Below are 16,355 nucleotides of genomic sequence, written 5' to 3'. Positions count from 1 at the left end.
GACAATGCAACAGCAAGCTACATATTAACAAAATGTTTTCACATTCATCCACCATTTTACAGATCATTAAAAAATGCAAGTTAGTTTTTCCTCTTCTTCCTCTGAGAGCCCTGAAGCACATACACTGTTTAAGATGAAGGAATGAGTGCCTGGACAATGAGGGGAAGTCCCCTGCTGTGATAGTGAACACAGCTTTACAGATGTTAGATGCTTTCTCTGAGTCACAAAGGATTAGGGTACCCAGTCAGGACTCCCTCCTGAACTAAAATTTCCCCAGAAAGGTGGTATAGACCTCCAGTTTGCTGGCCCTCCCATCCCCAGCACAATGTCCAGAGTTCTCTGAAGATTCTCTACAATTTTTTTTCCAAAAGAGAGAAACAATAACCCTGATATAAAATTAAAGAGGGTTGGATTCCAGCGTTAATGGGACATGTGTATTAGAAATCAAATCCCAAGCAATCAGAAAAACCAACCACGATTCTTGACAGCTCTTCCAGAGGCCTCCCCTGAGGTAAATGGCTGTTTCTAAGGACTTTTCCATGCTATAAGCTTTTCCTCGTTAACGCAAATAGGATGTCAGGGTTTTACAGCCAAGCCATGCCAGAGAGAGGGGTGGCACGAAAGCTCGTTTGAGGGGAGGAGGAAAAGGGACCCGCTTCTTTTTCTGAATTCTAGCTATCACTGATGTCTCTCTCAGTGTTTGCAGAGGAATTCCTGATTCCCTCTTCCAAAGAAGATTATCTTGAGGTTGAAAAAAATTTTTAAAGACATTTTAGAAATTATAAGTTTTAAACCTCGACTATTTATAAGAAGTAAGGTAAGGGTGGCACACATCTACAATCCCAGTACTTGGGATGGAGACAGGAGGATAGGAAGTTTTCAAGGAGATGTGGCTACATACATGCTGAGAGGGCGAGGAAGAGGAGGAATTGGAGGAAGAAGAAGAAAGGGAAGAGGAAGAGAATGAAGTGATTTTACTGGATGGATGAAAATGTGTCCTAGAAGCAATGGTGGAATGTTTATAGGGTTGCTAAGCTCTCAGCTTGGGTAAGTCTGTTTAGGGCCAAGTAAGCGAATATTCTGGAAGTGAAGACATATCTACTTGTCATCGAGGAGGGTGAGCCATTTACAATTTTAAGCATAAAACAAAATCCAACTTATCTTCCTTTTTTATAAAGTTGTTGGAAGCAAAAATGTTCTTAATCACAAAAGGCTTCAACAGATACCCACAAAAAATATTTTTTGATAGAAAGTCACCTGAATTCTAGTACACAACATCTCTGGACAACTCTACCGTCCTTTCAACCTCTCAAGAGAAAGTCAATTACTTTTAAACTTATTTACTCTTATTTTACAAGCATCGGTGTTTCGTCTGAATGTACGTCTATGTGAGGTTGTTGGATCCTCTGGAACTGGCCTTACAGACAGTTGTGAACTGCCATGTGGGTGCTGGGAATTGAACCCAGGTCCTCTGGAAAAGCAGCCAGTGCTCTTAACCTCTGAGCCATCTCCCCAGCTGAGAAAGCCAATTATTTACTATCACATAACAACTCCTTATTCTGGCACAACACTCTCGAGTATGGAGTTCTTTGAATTACCACAGTCCTCACACATCTTTTGAAGTCAGCCGGATTTTACAGAAGAGAATATAAATGATTGGAAGACTAAGGGACTTGCCCAGCTCCTCTAGTTATAGAGACAGCCCAGATTTCAAACCAGACTTTGAGTCCAATACTCTCCGCATTACCACAAGTTTCTGCTTTGATTATAACATTTTATGCATTAGTAGCTGCAATCCTTACAATGACAGAGAGATTTACTATTTGCAGAGTTTTTTCTTCAAGCATCCTTCACTCATTCCATGAACCAATAATCACCTGGTCCTCTTAGGGCAAGGATAGTCTCGGGATAGGACTTACATATACGTAGACCACACTGTGTTCTCAGAATACATGAATCCAACAGAACCACAGTGGCCATGCAGAAACTCACCAGGCAGCAGAATAAAGTCCCCTGCTTACATGGCTGGTATGTGACAGCCCAGGGCTCCCTGCCCAGTCTGCTTGAGCAGTGCCAACTGTGGAATTCCGCAGTCTTGACACTCGAGGTCTCTGTCTTGCATTTGACTGACACGGGGGCTAGGCTCTTAGAAGGCAACACAGACACTCCCGAAACCCCAACTCAAGACTGCGTCAAGTGAGGATTCAGACTTAATAACCATCCATTCATCTCAGCAGAACAGCCGTGCAGCCCTTTGGCTTTTACAGACAAAAGATAAACGGCAGCCACCAGCCCGGTGCCCCTCGGTGCAAAGAGCCACAAAGAGCGTTCGGTTGGGAGTGGAGAGGTGCCATGCCTGTAGTGATTCTGATACCAACTGGCTGTGTGATCTTGACCAACTCAGCCTTCCTCGGCCTCAGTTACCCTCTTCCTGTAATAGGGGAGGCTATTTGCCAAGATTCCTTTGCAGAGCTATTAGGGTAACAAGAATTCAGAATGGCCGTGAAGACTTTGGGGGAAAAAAAGGACAGAGAGAGAGAATTTGCATAAAGTAGAGTGCGTGGATGGGGGTTAAAATCCTCACTGTTTTATTTTTAGTGTGCGACATGCCACCAAAGTTCAAATGACCAGGCATTCACAATGAGAGGAGACAGAGGCCCTGCTCCGTGATCTGACTTGGCCTTCGTATGATGCTCAGATCCTCTACAGCTCTGAGTTCTAGACTGAATGTCCACATTCCTGTCAGCCCACATACCTTCTTGGAGGGACAGGAACCCTTTCCTGCTCCCAAGGACTTTTCCTGCCTTGCTCCACAGCCTTTGAAAACCACAGCTACCACACACCAAGCACTCTATATCTGTTACCTCGTGAATACCCATCAAATTCTTCTAGGGGGTGGGGGCAATCTGTGGGTCAAACAGGCCAAGTTCAGAAATTCCCAGTCACACTGTTTTAGGGCTGAACTTGTTTCTTAAAAGGCAGTTCTAATTAGAGTGACATTTTGTCCACTGTGGTTCTTAGTTATGAAAATAATGAGCTATGAAATTCCAATTTATTGTTGACAACTTAAACGGCCAGGCACCGGAGCGGCGCATAACTTCCGAGTGCCACTCTGCCCAGTGACAAATCTATTCTGGTCCACGGGAGTCTGCTGACCTGACTTTAGAAGGATCCCTGTCCACCTCGGTCTCCACGGGAGATGTAGAGGGCTCTGGGGCTCTAGAACATGAGACCCAGTCATTCGGATGTCTGAGAAAGGCTCTCAGCAGCTTGAAGTGTTCAAACAGTGAACAGAATGTCAGCTCAGCAAAGATGTCTCAGGAAAAACAAAGGAAGGGCCTCCCCTCTCTTCCCCCTCCCACCCCCCACAAAGAAGCATCTTACATAGAAGGTAGGGACCATTCGGCTCCAAAAGTGAAACTAGTGACTTCTAAGACAGCTTTCTCTCACCCTCTTTTCTTGTGTGTTTTCTATTCTTTCTTCCCTTTGTCTTCTCTCTTCCTTCCATCTCCCTGAAGGCTACTTCCTTTTGCTGCACCCGCTCCCATCTTCCCCTAACCCACCATCTAACATGGCCACCAGGCTGATTTCCTAGGCTCCTTCCTGAACTCAGGCTGGAAGGCATTTGCTGGCTGAGTGTTTAACAGAAGTGGGCTGAGCCCTCGTCCCCATTGCTGATATGACCCACACTGGGCAGGAAGGTGAATAAGCACAGGGATAGGTGGCTCTAATGGAACTGCCAGATTCCTGTCCCTAAGACGTCTTCCTTTGGGCTTAATCAAGATCAACCCACATAGGGGGTTATTCCTACTATTATTAACAGTGTTGACACTGTTGGAACAATTTTAAATTCCAACAGACAGAACAGAAAGTCATGATGTAACTGAGAAAACTTGGAAAATACTTCAAAATGCTCATGATTGACAGTCAGGTGTCAATTGTTGAACCATAACGCAAGCTCCAGAACAAAGACGAGGATCACTGACCCCAGGGAGAGAAATAGCAAGAAAGCCCTGAAGAGCTAAACCGAGAATGTGCCTGTCTGCCCGGGAAGACCTAGAACAATGTCACATACCCAGGACATTAAAAAACAAAAACAAAGAAACAAACAAACAACAACAGCAACAAAACAACTATCAATATGTTTTGGGGTTATGGAAAGAGACAGAGTTCCAGAGTCATTTAGGCCCCCATCCAACCCAAGTGCTAACTTGACCAGACATATGCCAGTCAGCCCTAGAAAGGTTTATTTCCTCATTTTGAAATTTTCCTGTATCATGCTGAGGCTGGCAAAAAAGAAAAAGAAAGAAAGAAAAAAGAAAAATAAACATGAGGCTAACCATCTGCACAGTCCTTTGAGAGGACTATCATTGTAAGTATTTTGCTTGCAGCAAATTGCTGGGTCAAGTGGCAACTTTCAAATGTCAGATTTGAGAGTTAGTGTTTGCTGCTGTTTTGTCTAATTTAATATGTACTTAGGATGCCTGTCACTACAAAAAAAGAAACAAAACACACAGAAAGAAAACCCTGCAGCAACTTGAGAAGGCTGATGATACAACTGAAGATGATGGCTGGATTTTAAATATTGAGTGCTCTCTGAAAACATTCAAAAAGAAAATAGTGAGGGTGGGCAATATAGCTCAGTGGTAGACAATCACTTAGCAAGCACCAAAAGAGAAAAAGGAAAATAAGGAAAGAAACAATCAGCTATGGTTGTATAAAATAATGTATGCCCCCCAACCCCAGCCATTCCCTTGACCCCAGGCTCGCCTAAGAGGTTTGGAAGAAATTCCCAAGAGCCTCTGACTTTTGGATTCCTTAAAATAATCCACCAGACTTTTGAGAAACATATTGCTCCTCCTGACAAAGTCACCCTATTCCACATGTCACTGAAAACAGGGGGTCCCACAGCTTCTTTGATTAGGAGGATCTCAATAGATGTTGCAAACTCTCAAGTACTGAGTGTGGAGAGCAAAATGCTGCCGTGTCTCACTGTCAACACTGGCACCTTGAGCAGCTGCGGACTGTCTCTTAGATCTTTCTTCAAACATTGAGGGAAGCCTGGAGCCCGTCCTTTACCTGCCAAGAATTTTGCTGACACAACCATGGCTGACCCGAAGCTGCCTGGAGATGTCGCAAGGCCTGACACCTTGATGGGCAAGTTCCACTATCCTTTGGCGGACTACATCTGGGAGTGGCCGTCCATTCACAAAAACCCCCCCAAGCTGATTCACTCCTCCATGTCCTGAAACAGATCAGAAACAAAGGCAAGGGGAAGGGTGGTTAGAACCAATCACATAGTAGAAGTGCCCGTCTCAGCACCCAGAGCCCTCTGGTCACAAATGCTGGCAGGCTAAATGTCTTGCACCCGGGAGTCCAATCATGCAGATGACATGAGGACCCTAGGTTGCTTTTTAACACCGGTCTTAGCTTTTGTTCATCTGCAGGCAGTCAACAGAGCCACTGGTAGCTCCCCACACTGTTTTTTGTTTTTCTTTTAGTTACTAGCATTTTCCTCTTCATTTGCGGGAATCGGTAGGGGAATGTGTAAAAGAAATCTATATGAAAGGAGCCTGGTTTACTACACAGTGCTGAATTTGAGGGAGATCCTGGGGAGAAAACTATATCTTAGGATAATCAAATTTAAAGAGGAAAAGAAAATAGTGGAATCCATTTTCTTTTTAACAAATGTCTTCGAAGTGAAACAGGCTGTTCTAAGATCTACCTATCGAGGGGGAAAGTGTTTTTGCATCAGCAACCTAATTCAAGAACTGAAGACTTTCTTTTTAATGACCAGCATCTTCAGATCACGGAGACAAAACCTAACCGCTGCCTTAATTTAAAAATAGGAAAGAAAAATTTAAAGCCTTCCTTTAAGACGGTGAGGTTGACGCACAGGCCTGACCATTGTACCCTCTCAGAGCACACAAAAGAAAGGAGTCACAGGGTCTTCTGCACACGGCACACTCCACTGAACCAGGATTTGTTAGAAAGGTGTGCCCCTGAAATTTTGGGCAAGTTTTGCAATTTGCAAGCAGGTTAAAGTTGGTTAGGAGGAAATAAAGCAACTGAGTACCAGATTTTTACGAGTGCCATAGAATGTATTTTAAGTAAAAGGAGTCAGAGAAAGCCCCTTTTCCGCTCTGATGTTCCAACTGGTAATCACCTCCAGCTGAAAGGAAGCAGGACCTGAGTAAACTAAACGGACCAATACAATGCAGAGTCTGTTGGCCCTTATAGCTTTGAAGCATGCTAACGTGCATTGCTGAAGATTGAAACTGAAGCCAAGTTAGAGAATTATCTTGATGCTGTTGACAACTCAGAGGCCAAGGAGGGGAAACTGCCTAGCCTAGGACAGGCTGAACTCTAGAAGAGAAGTTAAGGCACCTCCAAGGTCACACACATCCACCCCCCAACTTTAAAACAGAGAAACAACACCCACAGTTCGGCTACCACCACCCTATCCCAGTCCAAAACTGATCTACAAGCAGGCCCATGAACATCTGAAATTGAGGAATAAAACACTCCTAAAAACAACCTTTATCCTTAAAAGTATCTAACAAATTCACAAATGGGTTTCCCAAATCTCCAAGTTCAGGCTATTTCCAAGAAAACCACAATTTTTAAATGGTAATTTACATCACTTAGTTCCAAACTACACTGGATTTTCCTCTGATTGTCAAAATGTACCTTTAAGGAATTTTGATTGTTCTGAAGCATTGCACACAGGAGAAGAAAAAAATAGGAAGAGAGAAAATTTTCCTGAACAGAGTTTTATAGCTAGGGACATAATTGCATAGTTTACTTAAAACAGAAAGATCTCAGCAACCCTGAGCAAGAGCTTTGTTCTGGGACAGAGATCATCTAAGGGGGGAAAGGGTGAACCAATTTTTCCAGAAGAGGCTGGATCTAAGTAAAAGAAAGCATACCCATAATTGGTGTGTGCTCATTGGGAGGACACATGTCAAGGAAAGGCAGCTGAAAGACACAGCACACATTTGCTATAATCTAAGGATCCAGGTATTGCAGCCAATCTGCAATCATTGTTTACTAAACCACTAACAACTGAGACTTCCTGCCCAAAACACGGTGGCAGCCTTCAGAGCACTTCAATGCCAAGAGCAGTTCTGTAGGGAATCTGTAGGTTTTTACCATAAGAAAACAAAAACAAAAACAAACAAACCCAAGAGTTTCCTGGAGTCAGGTCTCCCTAAATCACAGTAGACTCCCCAAACTACCTCCCTTTGGCCACCAAATACTAAGGAATTTGCGGATTCCAAGGCAAGTGCCTCCAGCTGACATGGACTAGACATAGGTAACTCTTACTTTTCTTAACTTTCTGGACAGGCCCCAGAACCTATTGGTCCTCTTACCTCATTCATGAATCTAGCCAACAGAGCACTTTAAGACAGGCCTCAGGAAAGGTGCTAATCTAGGATTGGTAAGAAAGGAAGTCCAAAGTCTGAGGGAGAGTGGAGGTGGGACAGGGAAAGAGAGGTATGTGCACAGGATATAGATGCTATAGACTCTCTATACTCTCTCTACCATAGAGAGGAGGGCCGAATGAGACAGAAGGCAAAGAAGGGAAGGCGAAATAGGGCACAGAGACTAGATTAGGCAGGCAGAGGGAGTGGGGGAAGGAATGGAAAAGTCTAAATAGACTAACAAATGGAAGGGGATCTCTAGAGGGCAGGTCTCTATGGGTGGGGGTTTGTTTCCTCTCCCTCCCTCTCAGGTCTTTCTCCAGCTTTGTATCTCCTCAAAGACTGAAGTCCCAAGTTCTACCGTGGGTTCCAGCTAGGTGAGGGCTCATCTGCCAGGAGGGCACATGGCCAAGACATGAACTCGGCTATCATTCCTAAGAGGAGCAGAATTTAGAGACTGCACAGAAATGAATGCAAACAAGTTAGGTACACACCGGGAAACACACACAGATGCAGCTAAAGTAAAGACCGGCCCCGTCTGGAAGAGCAGGGTTTGAAGGCTGGTAGAACGATGGAATTGCGGATGACCCTAGGACCTTTGTGTCTCTGCTCCAGAAGGAACTAGTTTCTGCAGATGCTCCTCAGACCTTGTTAGGGGTATATTGACCACAAAGGACACTGCCCACACTCCCCCAAAACTATGGTTAGGCACAGATAATTAGGAAGGTGATGCCTGCTGCCAGCTGAAGACTGAACTACAAGAGCCCGGACCATTGAAATTCTTTCTAAATGCACCAACACAGAAGGCAGAGGCAAACAGGATCACAGAGAGCAAGCGGACAGCCAAGTGCTGACACACATGCTGTGAAGACAGACATAGCTGGACTATAGAGGCGGAGCCTTGCATGTGTGTACACTCCAACTGGCCTCTCTGGGACCAAGTCCTTCTCTTTCCCCCCTTCCATTAATTCTCCAAAGCCGAACAGCATGCCTCTATTCCCAAGAACCAGCTGCAGCTGATCTTTGCCAGTCTTTTTTTTCTCTCTAGCCTCAGTATCCTGTTCTGGAAAATGGCTGGTAACTGACAGTTTGGGTCACACTCAGGTGTGGCATTGGCCTCAAAAGTACTTTGTTAACTAGCAGGCAAAATGCTTCAGAGGGAGGAACCATCTGGGGAAGAGTCACTGTGCCAGTGTGCTTGATGGAACTGGAGGAGGATGTGGGATACCTCTGAACTCAGAAGATTGTTAGGCAGTAGGGCCTGTCCCTCCCAACAGAAGCTGTCCTGTGCAGAATTGGTTGGGGGCTGAGGGGGGCAGAGAAGGTAGGCAACAAGGAAAAACTGACCAGAGCCAGAAATAAAGATGAAGCAAAGGACCCTGCAATACCGGCCACCTTGTAGAGCCTTTTTTCTCTGCCCTCATCGCCAGCAAATTGGGACCCAGAGACAGACTACACTGGGCAAGCACACAGCTTTGGGCACAGGAACTAAGGGTCTTTCCAAAGAAGCCAAGGGTTTCCACTAGCTCTGGAAGCAAGGCTGGCCCAGCCCCCACTGTGCTGCCAGGGAGATTGAGAATGGGAGGAGGGAGCACTTCCCAAGGAGGGGGCAGATTGAAGGCCCGGCAGGAAGGCTTAGACATTAGCAGTTGGTTAACCAGCACCTGGAAGGAGCTGCTTCTCCACACGGATGCACACTGGAAGACCACTGAGTCTGATGCTATCTCCCCAAGGGCTTGGGCATGACCTCTGGGCAGCAGAATTCTGGACAGAGAGAGGTGGTGCGGGCCTTTGGATTTCCGCCAGTAAGGGAAGAAGCAGGGGAGCCAGCCCTAGCCATCTTGTTTCCCAGTTGCTTTATGACTGAGCCAACGCTTGCCCACCTCTCAGTGTGTTGCCCCCAACTCATTTGTTTTCAGGTTCGCTCTGAGTAAAAGCAGACAGGCTCCAGAGCCACTTTGTGCAGGAAAATGCAATGGAATCGCTGGAGCCCTGGTGGACTGGAAACCGCTTAAACCCAGTCCCCAAACCTGGAGGAATCGTTGGGGCTGGGACTAGAGCAAGCCGCTTCTCTGTGCGAATCTTGTTGCCGCTTCGGAGGATTACCTCCAACTAGGATATTGACACAAAGAGAAGCTGACCGGCTTGCAGCCCGCTTCTGCTGCCTAAACAAACCTTCCCCAGCGGCCAGGCCACTCGTGGAAGACACGAAGATTCTTGCCCCAGCTTGCCTTCTCTCTAGCCGGGTCTCTGCTGCCTTTGTTAAATAGGGGACCCATGACTAGAATAGATCCCGACTGGTTGAGGTTAAGCGAGCTTGCAGCCGGCTGCTAGCCACGGAGTTACTCCGCGATCTCCAGTCCACAGAGACCCGAGCTGGGCACCGGAGAGCAGTCTGCCAAAGCCTGGCGCCTTCCCCTGGCCGATTCTACAGCGAACAGAAGGAAAACGCGATTCGTTCCACTTGGAATTTCCTTGAAATCTCCGAATCTAATCCAGCGTTAACTCGCCGTGAGAAGAGCGCTCATCTCACAGGAGGCTGTGTTAATGGGTGAACTGGCCGAATCCCGGCGGGTCAGCCAGCAGGGCCCTGCCGAAATGACCCTGCCGGTCTCCTACACCGCACAGGCTTTCAGAAGGCAGACGCGCCTGCATGGGACTAATTAGCTTCTTTCTTGCTTGCTTTCTTCCTTTCTTCCTTTCCTACTTTGTCCCTCTCTTTTTCTTTCTAGGAGAGAAGCCACCTCAAGGCAGGCACCCTACAGAGAACGACCCAATGGTGTCTTTAAAGGTCTCTGTCAGTACTGGCCGACTCCTAAACTAAAGTGTAGCTTAGGGACCCGGACTTCGTTGATTTTTTTTTAATCCCCTTTCCTCGACCCAAGAGACATTTGGAACCCTGGATCAGGTGCACTTTCTTAACTCTCGCTTCTTTTCTTCACACATACAGGGACCGGTTGGGGCCTCACTTTTCATTTTAAGCATTAGTCTTGGTCAGGTCCATAGCTGAAAAGGGCGCCAACAGAGTTGGGGTTTGGGGCGCTCTCTGAGACTCTCACTGACATCTGTTAAAACTTCCTGCCCTCCAACTGGCCCAGTTCTGAGCCTTCTATGAGTATGAACCAGGGTTCTGAGAATTAGCTTCAGGAGACCAAGAAAGGCTGCAGCTCGCCTACACTACCTCGTTGCTGGAGGCGGGATTTACCGATCAGGCACTTCGGCTTTGGCGGCCAACGCGTTCCGCGTCCGCTACCTAAAAGCCTTGCACTTTGCAAAGTTGTCTACGCAGCTACAGAGGTCCCGAGCCCTCCAGAACTTATTACCTGCCCCGTAGTCCGGCACCCCCAACCCGACCCCGGCCGGAGAGTGAGAGAAGCGAGCTCGCCGCCTACTTACTATGCATGGATGCAAACGGGTCGTGCTTACAGTGTATTTCCATCGGGGCGCTCCAGACTGCAGGTCGGCCCACGCCGTTGCCTCTCGGCGCCAAAGGGCTGCTCAGGGAACTTAGGGACCAGCCCCACCAGGCCAGGCACCCTGTGAGGTGGGCTCAGAAAACACCTCTGCAGCCGTGGGGTCCCTCTCCAAGCCTCTTGCGGAAGATCGCGGAGAGCTGAGCCGAGAGGCGGGAAACGGTGCTCAGGCAGTCGGTCTGGGAGCGGGCTCCCAACTCCAGCTAGCTTCGCTCCTCCGCGGGCTCAAGCGGCGCCTCCCGGCCCACACCCGAGAAGCAGAGGCCCAGGCGCCTGCGGCGTCGAGGGCATAGCGCAGGGGCCCACCTCCGGGACAGCTAGGGGCGCTCGGCGCCGGAGCAGAAGCCTGCAAGAGGTCGCGAGCACACGGCCCTTCGCCTCACTCCCGGGCAGCGAGGCTCGCGAGCTGCCAGGCTGCTTCGGTCACGCTGCTTCGAGGGTCTGTCTACCCCTCGGCCTCTGCCTTCCTGTCTCCCGCTGCTCGTGTCTCTGGGGCTGAACGTGCCCCTCCGCCTCTCTCCCGCCGGCTCTCCGACGAAGTTGTAGAAGAACTCCCTCTCCGGCCGCGCAGGGGCCGCGGCGGATTCTAAGATGCTACCACTATTAAGGCTGGGAGCCCGGAGCGCCCCGAAACTGCAACCCTCGAAGCCCGGGACCCGCCGCCTTCAAAGTTCCCGCGGGCCCCGAGGCTCCCGGCCCATTCGCTCCTGGCTGTGCCCTCACGCTACCAACTCTTGGAGCCCCGCTGCCCGCTCCTGGGGATCCGGTTGGAGTATCCCTGGCTTGCCTCTTCCGGGACAGCCACCGCGTCTGCCGAGCGGTGAGCAAGGGGCGCAGGAGAGGATGCGGGTCCCTGCCGCCGGGAACGCCAGGGCCGCCAGGGCTGTTGGTGCTGAGATGAAGCCCCTGCCGGCTCTAATGCCCGTGCTGCTACCGCCGCCGCCGGCGCTAGCCCTCCGCCTGCTCGGCGCGCACAGTGCGCCACCGCGCCGCCCCGGAGCCGCTTTCAGGACCCGCTGCGTGTGGACAGCGCCGCCCGGGGCTCAGCTTCCCTCCGGGCGGGGGCGGGGGCGGGGCGGGAGCTCACCTGCCAATCACGCCTCACCAAGCCAATCAGAACGGGGGCATCCGGCCCTAGCCCGAAGTACTGCCCTATTGGCTAAGCAACCCACGGACTCCGCCTGATTAGCCGGTACCTGGGCAATGGGAGAGAATGGGGGGCGGGGCCCAAGCGGCGGCGCCACGTTCATTGACAAACGCGTGGGGAGAAGGCCTAGTGGATCGCGGATGGAAAATGGGGAGAGACAGAACAGGGCCCACTCAGTGTCTGGAGAGCCCAGCTCTTGATCCCACAAAACCAACCTTTCTGCAGTTGGGATTCTGGGATTGAGAATGAGAGAGTGAGGGCAACCAAGACAGGGTCGAAGGGTGAGGATGAAAGAGAAGTCTCCAGAAGGCAAAAAGTAAGAAAAGCACCCACAGTTATTGGAGGAAGTCGTGTAGCACAGTAGAGATTCGGCTTTCCGTCTAGGTGGAGGAGTTACGTGTGTATACCTGCCTCTTCAGACTCACTTTGCGCCTCGGTAAAATGGCCAGTTTAGTGAAGGAGTCTTTGATGCTGATTCCTTCCAATGGAAAAATTTCCTAATTTTATCAAGAATCTACTAAGTGACGGCGGCCGTCTCCTCTGTATCCCGCCCCCCCCCCCCTCCGCTTTCTCGGTCTCTCCAGAGTCCCCAGTGCTGCATATTCCCCCAAAGGCAGAGTCGGGGGGAATATTACTTTGAGGTTACCAGAAACTGGGCAGTCTCGAAAACTTGGACCAGGTTGTCTCAAGCAACAGAGCCATAGATCCTTTTTGCAGTCTCAGCCTAGGAGCTGATAGGTCCCTTGGGAGCTGGTGATACGCTCAGCTCAAAGCTTCTGTCAACAAGAGGATTTCCGCATCTGGTGCAAGGCCTCCTTTAAAACGGAAGGCGGAAGGCGTGCACTGGCATCCCGAGCTAATGAGAGCACCTGAAACCCGCGACTCTGTGGTTGCTTCTGTCAGTGTGGCACCAAGATGGCTACAAACGCTGCAGTTTCCAATCACCAGGAAAAGCTGACCTTCCCTCGCCATAGCTCCTGTCGACTTTAGGACAAAATAGAGTTCCAGCGGAATTCTGCTGATCCAGCAAAGTTCTTTAACCAGCCCACGGCTCAGGTTCTCAGGAGTGTAAGGCTCTCAGACTGTAATCAAAGCTGCTGAACTTTTTTAAAAAATGAAGTGTTTTCATTCAAGCAGCTCTCCTTCCGTGAGCCCCCTAGTGTGCTCAGATCCAACACAGACACTGAACATCCCCCTGCCCCAGCAATTGTGGGAGTGTAGACTAAACACTCACCCCTTTGAATCATAAACATAAATCCACCTGAACAAGGACACTGAGATGTCCGCTTCAGTCATAACACAGAGGGGATAGAGCTCAAGCTGATCTTTGGAGGACCCTCGGGCCATTTTTCCTATTTACTTTCTGCCTGGGTTTTTCCTCATTGTCCAGTCTTTCCCCCCCTTGCTCCACTTCTAACATCTCTATACTAGGTCGATCCTTGGGTGCACTCTCTATTGCTGTCTTGGTCACAGCTGCTTGGTACAAGTAGACAAGTTTCCCCTTGCTGACACCATCCCCACCCCCACTGGGCCACAGCTGCAGGAAAACGGCCAAGGCCAGTCTCTGGGGACTCAGAAGGCTGTGGTGTGCAAGGTGGTGGGTGGTAGCTTTCTCTCTCCATCATCTGAACCCCTCCCAGTCCTGATCCTTTGCCCCCACATCCACCTCTGCCTTAGGGCAGAAAGGTTGCAACAGGAAAAAGACTGGTGGCATAGGGTTCCTTTGGCTTTATCCTGTGGTTCCACAAGAATCACTTCCAGGCCAGGTATGGGACTCTTAATTCCGGCTAGTGAGTTCAAGAGGGATGCCCCAGAGGAAGTAGTCAGTGATACCTCATGCACCTAACCATGCTCCTTGAGCTTCCAAACTCAGATCTAGGATCTTAAAACTGAAAGGGTTCTGGGGCAATGTTCCCCCCCCCACACACACACACACTTTACAGATGTGGAACATGAGGGTAGGAGGCAGGATACAATTTATCTGAGGTCATACTAGAGCAAGTCTGGGACAGAGGGAAGGCTGGAAGGGAAGGTGATGTCAAACCAAATAATTCATCTGGACAACCCCTGAAGGGGCCAGTGGTCCTGTATTGTTTGGACAGAATCCCCAGGGTACTCTGAGGGCAGGGTGAAACTGCAGATAGCATTCTAACAGGAACAGCCCAGATTCCCCCTTTTACAGGCAGTGATGTTCATCTGCAGATCTGCAGGGCTGTGTTCTCCTCTGTGGAACCCAGCTTAACCAGTGAAGGAAGGTAGCCCCTCCCTATACTTAGTGATCTTGGGTCAGAGGAAATTTCCTTCTGAGTGGGTTTTCTTATCACTCCTGGAGTACCTGAGCTCTGAGAACTTCAAATCCCCAAAGAAGTGAAGAGTCCTGATATGACCACCCAGTACATCCTTACAGGCTGCCAAGCAGTGGCCCAGAGAGGTTCAATGACCAGTCTGAGCTCACATAGCTATTCCCTAATAGAGCTCTGCTTCCATGCCTCACTTTTGCCTTCATCTGCAGTCTGGGTCCAGGAAGGACTAGCAGAGAGCTACACAGAGGGCATAGACCTATGGAACCAAACCACCACAGTGGTGGTTGGGGGACGGGGACAAAACAAACAAAATGCACAACGTATTTCAATTAATTAATTAATTGCTTTGGCAAGTTTTGCCTGTTGGAAGAATGGCCATTTTGAGTGTATTTCAGAAGCCAAAACACCTTCGAAGAGAGGGCATCTATCTAATTCTCTCTGCACTTGGAGACTTTACTTGATGGGGGCCGCACGCCACCCCCAACCCCTCCCCAGCTCCCCATCACTCCCTCCAGTCTTCAGAAGAGTCAAGTCCTCAGCATGCTGGTGCTGCTATGGAGTTCTAGCCCGAGAGTGACTCTTGCAGCTCAATCCCAGCCCATTTGCCTGCTCTTTCTTCCAGCAAAGCAAGGTCTTTCAAGACTCAGACTGGGTGCTCAGTTGGGAAGAATCCAAGCTGCCTGGGCACTGCCGTTCTAACCTGATGGGTTCTTTTTAACCTTTCATTTGAAAAAGTACCAAAGGGGAAAAGCAACTGATCTGCGATTGCACAGCAAATGGGGCTTAGAGATGCCCATCTGATTCCTGAAAGTGGATCAAGCGTCTGCCCTCCCTGGCCTGAGTTACATTGCAGGAGTCACTGGGGAGGAGAGCATTACATCAATGCTCACATTTCCTGTGCTGGGGCTTGTCACCCCTACCAGCCTGTCCTTGCAGAGCTGGAGCACCAGGACAAAGTCTCTCTCCCAAGACTTAAGACTTAGCAGTTCTTTCTCCTAAGGCCTCAGCTTCTAGTGCCTGGAACAGAGAGGACAGGACGCTCTGGAGTGTTTCCCAGAGCTTTATGAGATGCTGTCCCATGCATGGGAAGTGCTATTCTCCCTTCATCTAGACCTAGTCTTGTTTGATGAGCATCATAAGCTCCTGTCCTCTGAACCTCCACCTCCACTTTTCCAAGGAAGAGGGAATCTGTTTAAGTGGCTCCTTGCTGTGTGCTGGCCTTGCTTAACACTGGGTTTTGAGTTACAGAGAAGCTAGGAGTGGGGAAGCTGGGTTTTAGAGAAGGGATTCTGGAGGAAAAAAAGTTTGGTGGCCCATGAAAGGCCTAGAAGTTGAGGGTCATTTGAATGCTTGGACAATCCCTCAATCCTCTCCCTCCTCTGTCCTAGGCTGGGTCTCAGAGACAGGCAGAAGGGTACTCTGGCCTGAGCTGTAACTCCACCCCAAGCAGGTGGCTTTTACCCTAACCCATCATTAAGGGGTGTGGCTTTTAGGATTGAAGCTCCAACCCCCCCCCCACAGGATTACCCCTACACAAACCCCACCTAGCCTAACCGCACAGAAGAGTGAAATGCTTTATTGATTAAACGATTATTCAGGCGATTGAACTAATCAAAGAGCCCATCGACCGCCATGAATTACATTCTTCGTGGTAGACAGCTTGTCGGGAGAGGCAGCCACTCAGACCCCTCTCGACTCACATACATCCAACCCATTTCCAACAATAAACAACCCAGACACGAGTACCTTTGGGCATCCCACCACTTGGAGAAGGGAAAGTTGTCTAGGAACGAAGAGTTCCAGGTTTCTGCATCTGTACTGTCATGGCCAGGCTCTTCTGGCCACTGTCCGCACTCTTCTGTTGTGGCTTTTCTGGACCCACAAGAATCCTGGTTTGGGGTCTAAGTTTTATCCTCTCTGCTCTTAGACTTTTTTTTTTTTTATCAAAAGCTGGAGTAGAACTGGGGTCTCACAGATGACCCAGGAACGAGAGGAGTGGGTTTCTTGC

At 49.2% G+C, this 16,355-nt stretch overlaps 1 protein-coding gene across 1 annotated transcript in view; it reads right to left on the bottom strand.

Annotated features, from left to right (window-relative positions):
• The window catches only part of Pax5 (paired box 5), a 176,128-nt gene that overhangs the window by 158,144 nt on the left and 1,629 nt on the right, over nt 1-16,355 (bottom strand). The window contains exon 2 of the mRNA XM_041667866.1: nt 5,080-5,245. Coding sequence (XP_041523800.1) covers nt 5,080-5,245 — 166 coding nt within the window. The remainder of the gene's footprint in view (nt 1-5,079; nt 5,246-16,355) is intronic.

Source organism: Microtus oregoni, unplaced genomic scaffold, assembly GCF_018167655.1.
Source record: "Microtus oregoni isolate MIOR12 unplaced genomic scaffold, Mior012 000017F_ref0000208, whole genome shotgun sequence".
Taxonomy (NCBI): Eukaryota; Metazoa; Chordata; class Mammalia; order Rodentia; family Cricetidae; genus Microtus; species Microtus oregoni.
The sequence above is the reverse complement of the archived record's forward strand: the minus strand, read 5'-3'. Positions and strand labels throughout refer to the sequence as shown.